Below are 14448 nucleotides of genomic sequence, written 5' to 3'. Positions count from 1 at the left end.
ATTGCACAGAAGCAGGGTTTTACCTCATGTGCACCCAAAAGGATAGTGCCTGTGGGGTTCAATCTTATTTGTGTTATTTTTATATGGGAGAGGACCATTATTGGGACCCTAAGACGCAACTATTAAGCTCAGACAATATTTATGCCCTCTACCTCTAATTTTGAATGCCTTGAACCATTTTAAATCCATTATCTTTAGACAAGAATTTAATGCAGAAATTCAATCATAATGCAAAAAAAATAATTTACTGCTGATTCGATTTAGCTACAAATTTTTCTGACTAGGTTACAAAATTTTTTAGTCGAAGCAAAAATCATGATGAATCCATTAGACTTTATGATAAATAATGATACTGAAAGATTGGAATTGGGCTTATCTCCTTCACTTAACAGAAAGCCATGAGGAATATTATCTTATCCAGATCTTTTAACAAACAAAACAAATAATTTGACAAATGTCTTATTCAGATTGAAATAGAAGGAATCTTTGGGCCATCAGCATTATACTAGACCACTTTACAGCAGGTAGGATTTTAAACTAAAATTATGGTGCACGTGAATTCATGATCTTTCTTCAAAACTCGGTATTTTTCATGTATTTTCTAGAATTAATTTGTATTATTTGTTGATACTCATGCATTTGATATCAATTCTCACTCACTACTTCCCTTTCGTAGTGGTGCAGCATGTTCTAAAAATCCTAAATACGCATTTGCTTTACAGCACCAAGTTGTAACACTGTTGCTCTGTTGGCCTTCTCAAGTCTCCTCTCTTGTAAAAAAATCCTCTCTTTTACTCTCTGAGATTCAAATATGTTACCTTATGCTATGCATATATACTTGTATGTGATGCACACTGGTATTTATAACATGTTTTATGGTCAGTTCTACTGTGTACATTGAACTAATCAAGAAGATAATTTTCATTTGTTTCATTTTTGTTATTATTCTTTCTTGTGTTGTTGTGTAACGTTTTTCATTTCGACTAATTTGTTGTTGTGATTACTCCCATACTATATTTATCCCAAACTATTTGGCTGGTTTCATTTAAGTTGAGGGTTTATCGTAAACAACCTCTCATAGAGGTAGAGGTATGATTTATGTACTCTCTACCCTACCCAGTCCTCACTTATGGATCATAATGGATTGTTGTTGTTGTTGTATTAGGGTGACCCATTGTATCCTAAGATGTTTTTCATGATTGTAAGCTTAGAAATATCTTGGCAACGATCATTATTTCTATATTAATTGGTCCTTCGTTTTGTTCCAATTTCTAGACAATTTGTCAGATTGCTCAGAAATGGAAAATGCTGAAGCCAGTCCTCTCAAAAGATCCCCTCGGGGTTTGGATGAAACCTCGGAGGAAGACTACTCTTCTCTGTCTAATCTACTCCAACATTTTGCTAGCATCCCTACTGTTGACAAGGCATGGACTTTCAAATCTACCAGTGGTATGATTGCTATTTTCCAATCTCCCTTTTGTATATTCAAAACATTTTCACTTTGATGTTTGATTATAGCGGAGTATTATTTTTCCACTTTTGATTAAGAAGAATCTTGGTTCTATAAAAGGTGCTGAATGTCCCTCTTTTGCTTTTGCTGCACAAAAAGGTTCCCAGTGTATGTTCTCAATCAGCCAGCCAAATCTACTGGCCAACCAGAACAGGAGATACATATTATCTAGTCATATTTCGAAGGGAACAAATGGTGTAATCTTTGAGTGGGCTGCCTTCCCTATTGAGATGCCTAGCGGGTCTATAATGGTTCCATCACCTTCAGGTTCAAAGCTTCTTGTTGTTAGAAATCTTGAAAAAGATTCTCCAACCACATTCGAGATTTGGGGTCCATCTCGAGTCGAAAAGGAGTTCCATGTCTCGTCCTCTGTCCATGGCTCTGTATATTCAGATGGATGGTAAAATATCTTAATCATTTTGTTCTTATTGATGTGATGTTGTTTGAAAGAGCATGAAGTTTAAGAAAGAAATACTTCTGAAATATATGGTCTAAAGTAAGTCGCAAGTATGTGTATGGCTGTAAATCCTCTCATTAATAAATCTGAAGTTTATAAAATCATTACTACATATAAAAATGTGTCACATAAATTGGAAGGGAGGGGAATCTACTTTCTAAATGTCGGATTTTTCACTTCACCATCGTATGGTGTTCGTTAGCATTTGACAATGCAGGTTTGAGGGAATTTCGTGGAATGATGATGAAACCTTTGTTGCATACGTCGCTGAGGAGTCAGCTTCCTCTAAACCCGTGTTCACGAATTCAGGCTACAAGAAAGGGAGTTCTTCAGATATGGAATGTGGTAGCTGGAAAGGTCAAGGGGATTGGGAAGAGGACTGGGGTGAAACCTACCCTGGAAAAAGAGAACCTGCAATTTTCGTGCTCAATGTTAACAGGTATGGTAAGTTATATTGTTTGCTTATATCAGTCTCAAGGGTAAATATTTGACTTCTCATGCAGTGGAGAAGTACATCATGTTGAAGGAACAAATAATCTTAGTGTTGGACAAGTTATATGGGCTCCAGCTTCTAGAGGCTTGCAGCAATATCTGGTTTTCGTTGGTTGGCCATCAGATACTAGAAAGTTAGGCATTAAGTATTGCTATAACAGGCCGTGTGCCTTGTATGCTGTTAGAGCTCCATTTTCAAAATCAGAAGATCGTGAACCCGGGTATGTAATTTGATAGCTTCTCGAGATGAAAATTTTGTGGATCGGCTGCAACTGTATGATCTGTGTGAATATAGTGCAGAGGGGGCTAAGCTAGGGGAGAATTTCGTTATTTTCTTTTATTTGTATTCATCTTCATTGTTTTGATGGAGTTTTTTGAGATTTCAGAACAAATGCAATCAAAGAAGCATCTCCAGTTAAGCTGACAGAAAGAATAAGTAGTGCGTTCTTTCCTCGTTTCAGGTATATCTGCTTATGTTGATGCTAGAGATGAGATATGTATATGAATAAGAAATTCATAAGTTTGTGGAAGCATGTTCTACTTACTTTCATATTGTTCTTAGTTGATAATTATTGAGAATCAACAATAGCATCATTTCTAAAGTTAGTTTGTTGGGAAAAGTTAAAACTAATTGTTACTTTTACTGAATTTCCAGCCCAGATGGAAAGGCCCTTATGTTTCTGTCTGCAAAATGTTCTGTAGACACTTGGGCACATTCTGCAACTCAATCACTTCATAGAGTTGATTGGTCCATAGATGGAAAGCCCACCGCAGATGCTGACATTGTTGACGTGGTTCGCTCTATTTCTATGTTCTTCAAACTTTTATCAGCACTTCTGAGGCTAGTGAATAATCATTCCTTTGTGTACTAACTAATTTCTGGTGCAACACTTATGTGACAGGTTCCTGTTGTGATGTGTCCTGAAGATGGATGCTTCCCTGGACTCTATAGTGTTAAGCTTCTAAGTAAACCTTGGCTTTCTGATGGATATACCATGATTTTTTCTTCTGTATGGGGCAGCACTGAAGTAATACTTTCAGTGAACATGTCGAGGTAACTTTGTACAATGTGACTCAATTTTGACGGACATTATGGTGTCATGCATGCAAAAGCCCCTTATGGTCCAGTCCTTCCCCCGACCCGTGCATAGCAGGAGCTTAGTGCACCGAGCTGCCCTTTTTTTACTGTGTCATGGGATTCTTTAAATTTCCTCTTTGCTAATGATTGCTAGTTAATTGATAGTGGAAAGATGTCGCGCATTAGCCCTGGAAACTCTAGCTTCTCTTGGACCTTGCTTGCACTAGACGGTGATAACATTATTGCTGGTAAGACTTAACTTTTCTGTAGAGGGGTGCCTATGTTGCACAAAGTGTCTCTATTTGTGTTCTTCGTTTACTTGTTAATTATTATCAATCCAAGTTGAGTAAATCTGGTACTTTTCTCTTGTAAAGTCAGTAGCAGTCCCTCCGATGTTCCTGAAATCAAGTACGGTAGCATTGTTGGAAATTCATCTGCAGATGCCTTAGCAAGTTGGCAAAATATTTCAAGCCCCATATATAGATGCTCTGAAAAGGTTCATCTGATTTTTCGATTTTTTGCAAAATGTTTCATCCAGAGTGTTCTGCTCATTGTTTACTTGCAAGTATGACATTTCTGTAATTCATATACATCTGTAATGCTCACAGGTCACTTCTCTACTGTCATCCCGCCAATCTAGTATTATCAAAATTCCAGTCAGGAATATCACTGAGAACCTTACTGCAGGTATAAATCATCAGTCTGATGAAAATACTTGCTTTAATCTGTGAACAGTGGTGTTTTAACTGTTGAGAAGGTAAAATATTGAGTAATGGTAATTGGATACTTGCTCATGCAACCAAATAATTCGTTCTATTGTAAATTCTAAGCCTGTACTCCCTCCGTTTAACTTTTTTCAGGTGCCAACAAGCCGTATGAGTCTGTCTTCATATCCTCCAAGCGTAAGAGCCATGATCTATGTGATCCGCTAATTGTAGTCCTTCATGGGGGTCCTCACTTCATTTCATTGTCAAGCTTCTCGAAATCCTTAGCTTTCCTTTCCTCAATCGGTTACAGCTTGTTGATTGTTAATTACAGGTGAGAAACTTTCCATGCCTCTATACTTGTAAAGCATGTTCAATTTTATATGCATACCGATAATTAAATACTAGTAATGCATACGAGATAGCTATATGAATGCTATAAGCTGCTAGAGCGAAGCTCAAACAGCGACATCCATCTTCTTTTCTTTTGATACATCTCTCTTGAAACTACTTATTGCAAATTCTGAGGAAATGTCTAATACTCCTCAATGCTATGGAGAAAATTGGTGTTCAATATAATTTTTAGCTTAAGATGTTACACTCAACATCTTTCTTGGTTTGTAGTATCAAGGAGATGTACAAGTGATAGTGGGTAATCTCAGAATTCACATGTTTAATCCAATGTCAAAGTCTGTCTGCACAATTTTTGCGACTAGTTCAGTAGAAAACTATTGCTAAAGAATCTAATTTTAGATGTTCTCAAAGTTGCTGATGTTGAGAAAACTTTGAAGTTAGCAACATCCATGTCTGAAAACAAGTAAAAGGAAACATGTTATACAAATTAAAAATCAAATGCTTACGAACAACCCTCAAAATTCTTTCCCGGACAACAAGATGCATATAATTTCAGAAGCTCTTCGATAACCAGAAACTTGTAAACCTACATTGATGTTCTGTGAACCATAGATTCTCCGAAATTCAGCGCAGACAAAGGCTAAAGCTTTAGAACTGTAGAAGATGTCTTCTTCATCATTGGCAATCCAAGCCAGACAAATCCTTAGATGGATTTGCTACTGTTCTAGAGATATTTCATTTGCTATCTTTTGTTTTTGGCTAGGCAACAGTTAATGACTTGATTAAGTACATGTTTTTTCTTACCTTATCTTAGAGGCTCCTTGGGTTTTGGTGAGGAAGCACTGCAATCTCTTCCGGGCAAAATTGGATCGCAGGTACTCTTCTGTAGTCCTCTTCTTTTGTTCACTTAAAAGATTGCTTATCAAGGATTTGAAACCTAAGATGTTATTGCTTGTTTGGATCTTTATGATACGTCTGCATGTGCAGGATGTTAATGATGTACTAGCTGCTATAGATCATGTCATAGATATGGGACTTGCTGATCCATCTAAAATAACTGTCCTCGGTGGTTCCCATGGTGGATTCCTGACAACACACTTGATTGGCCAGGTCTTCTAGTTATACGAATATTTATGGTTTCTAAAACGCACGTATAGGGAAGCTCGACAAGCTTGCGTATCTGAAAGACTATAGATTTGACAGTTTTACTACTGTTACTGCAGGCACCCGATAAGTTTGCTGCTGCAGCTACTAGGAACCCTGTCTGCAGCCTTCCTTTGATGGTTGGAACAGCTGATATTCCTGATTGGTGCTATGCAGAGACGTTTGGACATCTCGGAAAATCAATGTATACTGAAGCCCCATCGTCTGAACACCTTGCTGTCTTTCACAGCAAATCACCAATAGCACACATCTCCAAGGTCTGGTCTAATAAACAAAATCTGGATTTGGAAAAGCTTTCCATTTTACGCAACTGTGTTCCCCGTCATAGTGAAGTCATCAAAGTATTAAGTTTTTCTAGATTTCAAGGATCATGTCCCTATGGATGTATGTCTCGATCCTATTTTTGTGAATGCATTTGCTACATCCATGTTATCTAATATTGCAGGTCAAAACTCCTATACTCTTCTTGCTAGGTGCCAAGGACCTTCGTGTACCAATATGTACCGGCTTGCAAGTAAGACTTAATATAATCCTCTTCTTGTTTCTTTTATCAATCACATGTTTATGTTTCATTATCAACATGATATTGGCAAGTTTATATTCTTAAGACTTAAGCGTATACGTTATATGGATCATTCATTTGCCTTAACATAACAGAACCATCAGCTCTGAACATGACTCACTACTGCCCCAATTATGGTTAGTCGGTTTTCATAAGAAGTAAAATTTCAGAGAGTAAATGGTTTCTCTTTTTGTTGTACGAAGTATGCACGTGCGTTGAAGGAGAAAGGATCTGAGGTAAAGGTGCTGGTGTTTCCAGAGGACAATCATGCAATTGATAGGTAAGATGGTCCTGTCCTGAACCAGTTTATGTGCATTTTTCATGTTTGTTTACTTTCACTTCCTACTGGAAACTGGACCTGTTTTCCGTCTTTGCAGGCCACAGTCTGATTTCGAAAGCTTTCTTAACATTGGAGTGTGGTTCAAGAAGCACTGCAAATAGACAGATACGATTCATTTCTTCACCAAGATTTCCAACAGGTCAATTTTAGACCTCCTCCTCAAGAAGAACGACGATTATTTTCCTTCTGTGTTCATGTTCAAGCTCTCATCTGAGTTGAACATATGAACATGACTGGCTAATGGTAAACTCAAATGTATATAAATAAACAGTTCCTATGTTGTACACTTCAATAAATCATCAAAAGGTGTTTATCTTTGAACTTTTGTGTAGCAACTTGTTTCAAAAGTACTGGTCAAATGCAAGAACAAATTGCATAAATTCCAACTGTGTAATCAACTTCAGAATACTACTCCCTCCTTATCAATTTGTTTGTTTGGTTTTGGCTTGACGCGGAGTTTAGAAAAGAAAATAAGACTTTGTATCTTGTGGTCGTAACTTAAGATATGTAGAATAATATCAAAACGTTTTTAAATCTTGTGATCTTAAATATGTTGTGTCTAAAGTTAGAATAAAAGAGTTGCCAAAAAAAAATGACATTCTTTTGAAAGCGGATTTAAGACAAACGAAATGAAACAGAAGAATAATATGTTTTATGGAATGGTTTCACGATATTATCTAAAATGAAAAGTGTCACATACTAATCGATTTTAGCTTGTCTCTTGGTAGGTATGCTCACAAAAGCTAAGTATTGACATTGTTAATTCTTGCCACAAGACTTATTTATTTTTGGTTGATTCACAATAATTTTCAACAGCTAATGGTAAAATAATGTATGTAAGTTTGAATTATTATAATTAAATAATATTCCTTTCTAAAAGATTAATTATGCCTTTTTTCTTGATAATTTTTTTGTAAAATGATTCCTATTAAAGTTTATTGAATTTTTCTTCTTTTGACTCTGCAAAGAGGTGAAACTTTGTCCATATTAATTAAGAATAATGAATTACTTAATTTTAGGATTTGACAGATACTCCTCCATGTGAATATTTATTTTTCAAGAACTAGTAGTTTAATTGAAAGCATATTATAATGCAAATGAGTGAATTGATACTTTATGCTAATAATGTCTGTCAAGATAATATTTCTATTAATAATTCATTGAATTAAGATCTAATTTTTTTCTTCTATTTAAAACATCAAATACAGGTTAGATTACAAAGAACTTATCTAAATGTAAGGAATTTTCCTAAAATTGGCTAAAAAGTAACCCTCATTTATGATATAATGAGAATTATGAAACTAATAATTACGGTTGAATGTTGACGTATGATTAATACTCATTCATTTTTAATAAAAGAAAATTTTCATTTCGCTACTAAACATCAAGTTTTTCAAGGATTATCCCTTATTTATAATGATTTTTATTTTTTGTCGTTCAAACTTATGAACTTTAATATTAGTTCTTGTTGCTCATTCAATGAAAATTTTAAGATCAAAGTATTTTTATCAATAACCAAATTCCACTTAGCATAAGTTAAGAAAATTTTTATGTAGAAACTAAATTATGTCTTGTGGGTTTTGAAATTAAACTTATGCCTATATCGATATTAGTTTTATAAGAACTAAATTATGTTTTTTACAACATAACTTATGTTATATTATGATACGAAAATACAAACTTATACGATAATGTCCCCTCCCCTAACAAAACCAACTAATAAACATTGGGCGGAATGAATAAAGAAAATTTAGTTATTAGATGCTGTTGGCAAGTGGAACATAAACTGACAAAAGTGATCACTTCTGCTGCTTCTTCTTCTTCCATCCATTTTCATTACAATTCTCCATTTTCCTATCTCTATGTAAGTTTTCTTGATCTGAATGTGCAAGTGTGAATATCAAATCTACTGAATTGTGTACTGTATGTAATTATCAGTGAGTTTTTTCTACACCATGTTTAAATGCTCTTTCTATAGTTTCTGTTAGCCAAGGTTTGATTTTTATGTTCAGAATGAACTGAGAAATCCTAAAATTATTACAATTAACAACAAGAATGTATCAAAGAAGGAAGGTTGAAGGAATTTGATTCCTTTTCTTTGTTTAATTATAGTGGGAATCAAGATTGAAGAGAGAAGTGATCAGATTGTGTTTTTGTTTTTATCTGTTCAGTTGTTACTCCCTCCGTTTCAATTTATTTTTCTGATTTTGACTTGATACAGAATTTAAGATAGTTAAGAAGATTGTCGAATCTTGTGGTTTTAAACTATAAGATATATAACAATGCACCTAGATGTCATGTAATCTTCCAAGTGATTCTGCCTGATTGAAACTGAAAACTTTTTCAGTTTGCTTGCAAATGGAAAATTCTGGAGCAAGCCCTTTTAAAGATACTCCTGTTGGTTTAGATGCAAATTCAGAGGAAGAGTACTTTTCTCAGTCTACATTACTCAAAGAGTTTACTGAAATCCACACAATTGAGAAGGCATGGACTTTGAAATCTAACAGTGGTATTGCTACTTCAACTCTGTCTAGATATTTTGTCGTACCGGTTCATTCCTGTAAAACTTTTATTTCTTATGTATATCATGATCTATGAGAAACAAAAGATGAATTGTGGTGTTCTTTTGGTTGTTTTGTGGCGTCCAGGAGCCTCACAGGTTATGTTCTCAATCAGTCAACCTAATATCCTGGAGAACAAGAAGAGGAGATATGTATCATTTAGTCACATTTCCAAAGAAAGAGATGATTCCGTGCAGTTTCGTTGGGATGCTTTCCCTATTGAGATGGGGACAACATCTTTGATGGTTCCCTCTCCATCAGGTTCAAAGCTTCTCATTGTTCGAAATGCTGAAAAAGATTCTCCTACATGCTTCGAGATTTGGAGTTCATCTCAGGTGGAAAGGGAGTTTCATGTTCCTTCATCTATCCATGGATCTGTATATTCTGATGGATGGTAAATTAATTTACTATCCAAAAACACTACTTGCATTTTCTTACCATGTTCTCTTTTCATTGTGGATACTTGTTACTTCTTGCTACATCCTACAACCAGTTTAATGCTACAATTTAGTAACATTATTAAGAGTTGTTAGTTGTTATATCTATCGGTTGCCTGGTCTCAGGTTCGAGGGGATTTCCTGGAATTCCGATGAAACTTTGATTGCTTATATTGCTGAAGATCCTGTTTTTGCAAAACCAACATTTACATATTATGGCTACGAGAAAGGGAATTGTCCATATAAAGACAGTAATAGCTGGAAAGGACAAGGAGATTGGGAAGAGGGTTGGGGCGAAGCATACGATGGGAAAAGGCTACCTAAGCCTTTTGTCCTCAGCATTAACAGGTTAATTTTGTCACTAATGTCTTGCTTAAGTAGTTCTGGAAAATTATTATCATGTAAATTTGACGTGGTAACTGTTAAATGGACGTTGTGCAGTGGAGAGGTACGCGCTGTAGATGGCATAGAAAAGTCACTGAGTGTTGGGCAAGTTATTTGGGCTCCATCAGCAAAAGACTCATTACAATGTCTAGTTTTTGTTGGATGGCCATCGGGCAACAGGAAGTTTGGTATCAAATACTGCACTAATAGACCTTGCTCTTTGTATGTTGTTAGAGCTCCTTGTTTCAGATATGAACCATGTCAATCTAGGTAAGTTGCTTGCTCTGAAGAAGCCTTTCCTTTTTCAAAGATATTGACAGCATGCTTACATTATACCATTCATTTCTGTTTCCGCTGAACCGATTAAGTATTTATTGATATGTTCCTTTGATAGTCTTGTTATTTGATACTTCTCTTATCAGAACAGATACGAAACTATCAGCAGTTGTCCTGACAGAAAGCATAAGTAGTGCATTCTTCCCTCGTTTTAGGTATGTCTGCTTGTTAGAATTATGGATCTGAACAACCGTTTTAACGTTTACATTGTTCTATCAATTTAGTGGAAAATATCTTGTAAATTGGTGATTTTAAGTGTAAACAACTTTTTTCAGACTATAACAGAAAATCTATTAACCCATTCTTATTTTTCTCAATTCTCAGCCCTGATGGAAAATTCCTGGTGTTTTTATCTTCAAAAAGTGCTGTAGATTCTGGAGCACATAATGCAACAGATTCACTTCATAGAATTGATTGGTCCATTGATGCAGAGCCACATCCGCGTAACAAAATTGTTGATGTGGTATTATTTTCCTGCTTTGCTCACAAACTTATATGAGTGGTTGAACCTTGTGAAAGACTTAGCACTTACAACTCTTATTTTTGTTATATCAGTACTTTTGAGTTAAGTAATGAAGTTTCGCAAGAATGGACTATGAATTTGTTGTTTGTTGCTTTTCCATTTCTCCGAATTATCCTTGAATTTGTTGTTTCACTTGGTCCTGCTGGTTATATTAGTAGGTTCAATGACCACTGTAGGTTCCCGTAGTGATGTGTGCTGAAGATGGAAGCTTCCCTGGGTTATACTGTTCAAATATTCTTAGTAACCCGTGGCTTTCTGATGGATGCACTATGATTTTATCATCTGCCTGGGGCAGCACCCTAGTTGTACTAACCGTGGATATCTTGAGGTAAAGCAAGGAAGCCATTCTATCTCCGTTGTACTCAAAACGTTATGTATCTCTGTCTGTGTTCAATCACATGCTCATTTACTTTCAGTGGAGATGTATCGCGAATCAGCCCATGCACATCAGAGTTTTCATGGGATGTCCTTACGCTGGATGGTGACAATATCCTTGCAGGTAAGAGTCAATGTTGTCCTTTTAACTTACAACAACAACTATGCCTCAATCTCAAGCAAGTTCAGGTCGATTATACGTATCGTTACTGACCATGTTGCTCTATTTAAGCCAACTTTTTAACTTGTCAAAAAAAAAGAGTACAGGTTAACACCTGAAATCTTCTGTCTGATATGCGTGAAAATGTATTGCGGAATGAAAAATCGATAAGAGTTTTATGGTGCTGTTTATTACTTTGAAGTATGTAGCAGTCCAATCGATGTTCCTGAAATCAAGTATGGTCATCTTGTCAAAAATGCCTCCGATAACACCAAATGGAATTGGCTAGATATCTCAAGCCCCGTAACCAAATGCTCTGAAAAGGTGAATATAATGTCCATATTGTTTAAATCCTTTTGGCTTGGGCTATAACGAATAAAGTCTAGCCAGTCCTTACATTTTTCTGTGATTCTTCAAAGGTGAGGCATTTTCTGTCATTTAAGGAGTTTTCTATAATGTCGATTCCTGTCAGAGACGCGTCGGAGAATCTCACAAAAGGTACACTTGCATAGTATTTATCAGAATAAAAATCGTATCCTGGTCCTGTGAAACTAAAGATGAATCAACAGATGTAATAGTTATTTTCAACTCACCTTTTTGTTTCTCTCTGCTCCTAATTTAGTGCATAAATCTGATTAATGGTAGGTGCAAGCAAACCTTATGAAGCTATTTTTGCATCCTCCAAATCGAAGAAGCATGATGCATGTGACCCGATGATTGTAGTCCTTCATGGGGGTCCTCACTGTGTGTCATTGTCAAGCTTCTCAAAGTCTTCAGCTTTTCTTTGCTCACTTGGATTTAGCTTGCTTATTGTAAGTTATAGGTAAGTTAAAAGAGTACCATAAGCACCTTTTGGCATCTGCTTATCTGTACTATAACTTGTGCTGAACTAGAAGATGCTGTTGCACATAGTTAACCAGTTTTAATCTCTCATTAAGATAAACTCATAAGTAAAGCATTATCTTTGATTGTATTACAACACGAATATCTAATTGACGTCTTCCCAGAGGTTCCTTGGGATTTGGTGAAGAAGCAGTGCAATCTCTTCCAGGGAGGGTGGGTTCACAGGTGCTTTTTTGTCCAACCTTCTTTATGGCAATCGATTTCGATTCATATTTATCTGAAATGAGGATATTAGTTTTAAATTCCTTTTCATTGTTTCATATCCACAGGACGTTAATGATGTACTTGCTGCAATAGACCATGTCATTGGTATGGGACTAGCAGATCAGTCCAAAATTGCTGCTGTTGGCATTTCTCATGGTGGATTTTTGACAACACACTTGATAGGCCAGGTTGGGTAGTTCACAAACAACCTGTTTCCTACACCTAAAGCCATATCTAGTAAATGTTTGTGTATGGGCCATTAGACCATCCGTTCTGATAATTCGTCTATAAGGTGATTGTAAAAGTTAAACTTATTCTGTTCTTACAAATGCACCCATGCAGGCACCAGACAAGTTTGCTGCTGCAGCTGCTAGGAACCCAGTCTGCAACTTTGCTCTAATGGTTGGTACTACTGATATACCTGATTGGTGTTATTTTGAGGCATTTGGAAGTGAAGCAAAATCAAGCTTTACAGCAGCACCTTCAGCTGAACACCTTGCTCTATTCTACAACAAGTCTCCAATTTCACATGTATCAAAGGTTTGATTCATCCGTTTGTGTTGTTGTTATCGTTGAATAAGGCTACTAGATTATATTCCACAGGCGCGTAGAACTTGGCAAACTGAAAAATGTGTAGATTATAGTATATCATTTTTCATATGGTTCCTTCTATTAATCATTGACAGTCAAACAAAATGGAGCTGGGAATGGAAGGGAAAAAAAGAAAAACACAGTTAATTCCTTTTAGATATATGATTTGCTGGTGCCAGTGGCGGAATCGCCTTGTGTTAAGGGGTGTCTCATCGGAAAATTACACTGTTTAGCTAGGTCTCCCGTAGCTCCGTCATTGTTTTATTGATACGTCTATATTCACATAGAGGTTATCCTGCAGGTCAAAACTCCCACACTCATGCTTTTAGGTGCTAAGGACCTTCGCGTGCCCATTACTGATGGATTACAGGTATGTACTTCTCTTTTCTTTTGGGGGGTCTTAAGATTAAACTAAACAATGGAAAACTGAGTATACACCACAAATTCAATTGCTTCCGTAGTTGCACTTAAACGTGTCACTGCTTATTATTCTCTATCGCTTGAGTTTCCCATTCCAAATTTATCCGAGTCTATGATGAATGATGCATTCTCCTATGATTGAGACTCTCAAAGAACTACTCATTCAGCTCATTTGATGCAGTTAAATATTCCTACCTGTATGAACACTTCCTACAGTGCTCTCTAGCTCTTTTTTTCGTTCTGCTAGAGGAACCTTACTATGTCTTGCCTAATTCATTGTTTGATATAATCATTTCATCTCGTAAACATTTCTTTGTTCTTCTGTATCTGTGTAGTATGCAAGAGCATTGAAGGAAAAAGGCGTAGAAGTAAAGGTGATGAGGTTTCCTGATGACATACATGAACTCGACAGGTAATTGTGTTCCTTCCCCTAATTCAAGAACTACGTTCCCCCCACCCCACCCGAGGAGATCATTAACGCATATACTCTTTTGACAGACCGCGAACAGACTTTGAAAGCTTTCTTAACATTGGACTGTGGTTTAAGAAGCATTGCTCATAGATTGCCAGATACTTCATGGTTAATTTGAAAACTGGTCTCCCAAGGAAATGTGTTGACTCAAATTGATCAATGATCAGACTACAGAACTGAGAAAATGCTTGTAATAATCTAAGAAGCACTTGAATACTATATTACTCGGACTCTTTACAAATGCATCAAGTGCAACTTCCAAGTGTAACATCAAAAATAACAGAAATTCAGTATGTCAAAGACATAAAAGAAGTGAATAATTATCTTTTTATTCGGAAAGAAAACATTTTTTTAATAAATAGTTAAATGGAGAAGTGTTTTTAACGAGTTTATAAGCTTAGTCAAACACACTCGTACCAAA

General features: G+C 36.0%; 2 protein-coding genes across 11 annotated transcripts; both read left to right on the top strand.

Moving 5' to 3' along the window:
* Positions 1-110: 110 nt before the first annotated feature.
* LOC101264860 (acylamino-acid-releasing enzyme-like) lies at positions 111-7087 on the top strand. Of its 8 annotated transcripts, XM_069289102.1 has the most exons (19): positions 503-583; positions 677-773; positions 1276-1449; positions 1610-1910; positions 2185-2406; positions 2471-2680; positions 2846-2920; positions 3115-3253; positions 3362-3513; positions 3703-3785; positions 3912-4033; positions 4146-4224; positions 4398-4575; positions 5410-5470; positions 5583-5705; positions 5819-6016; positions 6205-6273; positions 6525-6601; positions 6699-7087. In XM_069289102.1, the coding sequence occupies exons 3-19, from the start codon at positions 1299-1301 to the stop codon at positions 6760-6762; spliced, it is 2304 nt and encodes a 767-aa protein (XP_069145203.1). In that variant the 5' UTR covers positions 503-583; positions 677-773; positions 1276-1298; the 3' UTR covers positions 6763-7087. The 8 variants fall into 8 exon arrangements, 7 of the variants coding, with proteins under 7 accessions (XP_010326714.2, XP_010326713.2, XP_069145203.1 ...); XM_010328412.3 differs by lacking the exon at positions 677-773 and having other exon boundaries at positions 111-524; XM_010328411.4 differs by lacking the exon at positions 677-773 and having other exon boundaries at positions 500-583.
* Positions 7088-8389: 1302 nt separating this feature from the next.
* LOC101265168 (acylamino-acid-releasing enzyme) lies at positions 8390-14270 on the top strand. Of its 3 annotated transcripts, none has more exons than XM_010328406.4 (18): positions 8390-8525; positions 9009-9167; positions 9310-9616; positions 9786-10007; positions 10101-10313; positions 10466-10534; positions 10704-10842; positions 11079-11230; positions 11319-11401; positions 11640-11761; positions 11857-11935; positions 12083-12260; positions 12445-12505; positions 12610-12732; positions 12887-13084; positions 13437-13505; positions 13891-13967; positions 14054-14270. In XM_010328406.4, exons 2-18 carry the CDS (start codon positions 9020-9022, stop codon positions 14115-14117), a joined length of 2304 nt encoding a protein of 767 aa, XP_010326708.2. In that variant the 5' UTR covers positions 8390-8525; positions 9009-9019; the 3' UTR covers positions 14118-14270. The 3 variants fall into 3 exon arrangements, with proteins under 3 accessions (XP_010326708.2, XP_004247631.2, XP_010326707.2); XM_004247583.5 differs by having other exon boundaries at positions 9009-9170; XM_010328405.4 differs by having other exon boundaries at positions 8428-8588; positions 9009-9170.
* Positions 14271-14448: the final 178 nt, after the last annotated feature.

This window comes from Solanum lycopersicum, chromosome 9 (genome assembly GCF_036512215.1).
Source record: "Solanum lycopersicum chromosome 9, SLM_r2.1".
Classification (NCBI taxonomy): domain Eukaryota; kingdom Viridiplantae; phylum Streptophyta; class Magnoliopsida; order Solanales; family Solanaceae; genus Solanum; species Solanum lycopersicum.
Note: the sequence above shows the minus strand (reverse complement) of the source record. Positions and strands in the feature narration are given on the sequence as shown.

What these genes read in the sequence shown, in the direction of transcription:
- LOC101265168 (XM_004247583.5), top strand. Translation starts at nt 9,020, where the DNA reads ATGGAAAATTCTGGAGCAAGCCCTTTTAAAGATACTCCTGTTGGTTTA. An exon ending in GACTTTGAAATCTAACAGTG is followed by an intron (nt 9,171 to 9,309) that starts GTATTGCTACTT and finishes TGTGGCGTCCAG; the next exon opens with GAGCCTCACAGGTTATGTTC. An exon ending in TAACCAAATGCTCTGAAAAG is followed by an intron (nt 11,762 to 11,856) that starts GTGAATATAATG and finishes GATTCTTCAAAG; the next exon opens with GTGAGGCATTTTCTGTCATT.
- LOC101264860 (XM_010328407.4), top strand. Translation starts at nt 812, where the DNA reads ATGTTACCTTATGCTATGCATATATACTTGTATGTGATGCACACTGGT. An exon ending in TCTGTATATTCAGATGGATG is followed by an intron (nt 1,911 to 2,184) that starts GTAAAATATCTT and finishes TTGACAATGCAG; the next exon opens with GTTTGAGGGAATTTCGTGGA. An exon ending in CAATAGCACACATCTCCAAG is followed by an intron (nt 6,017 to 6,204) that starts GTCTGGTCTAAT and finishes CTAATATTGCAG; the next exon opens with GTCAAAACTCCTATACTCTT.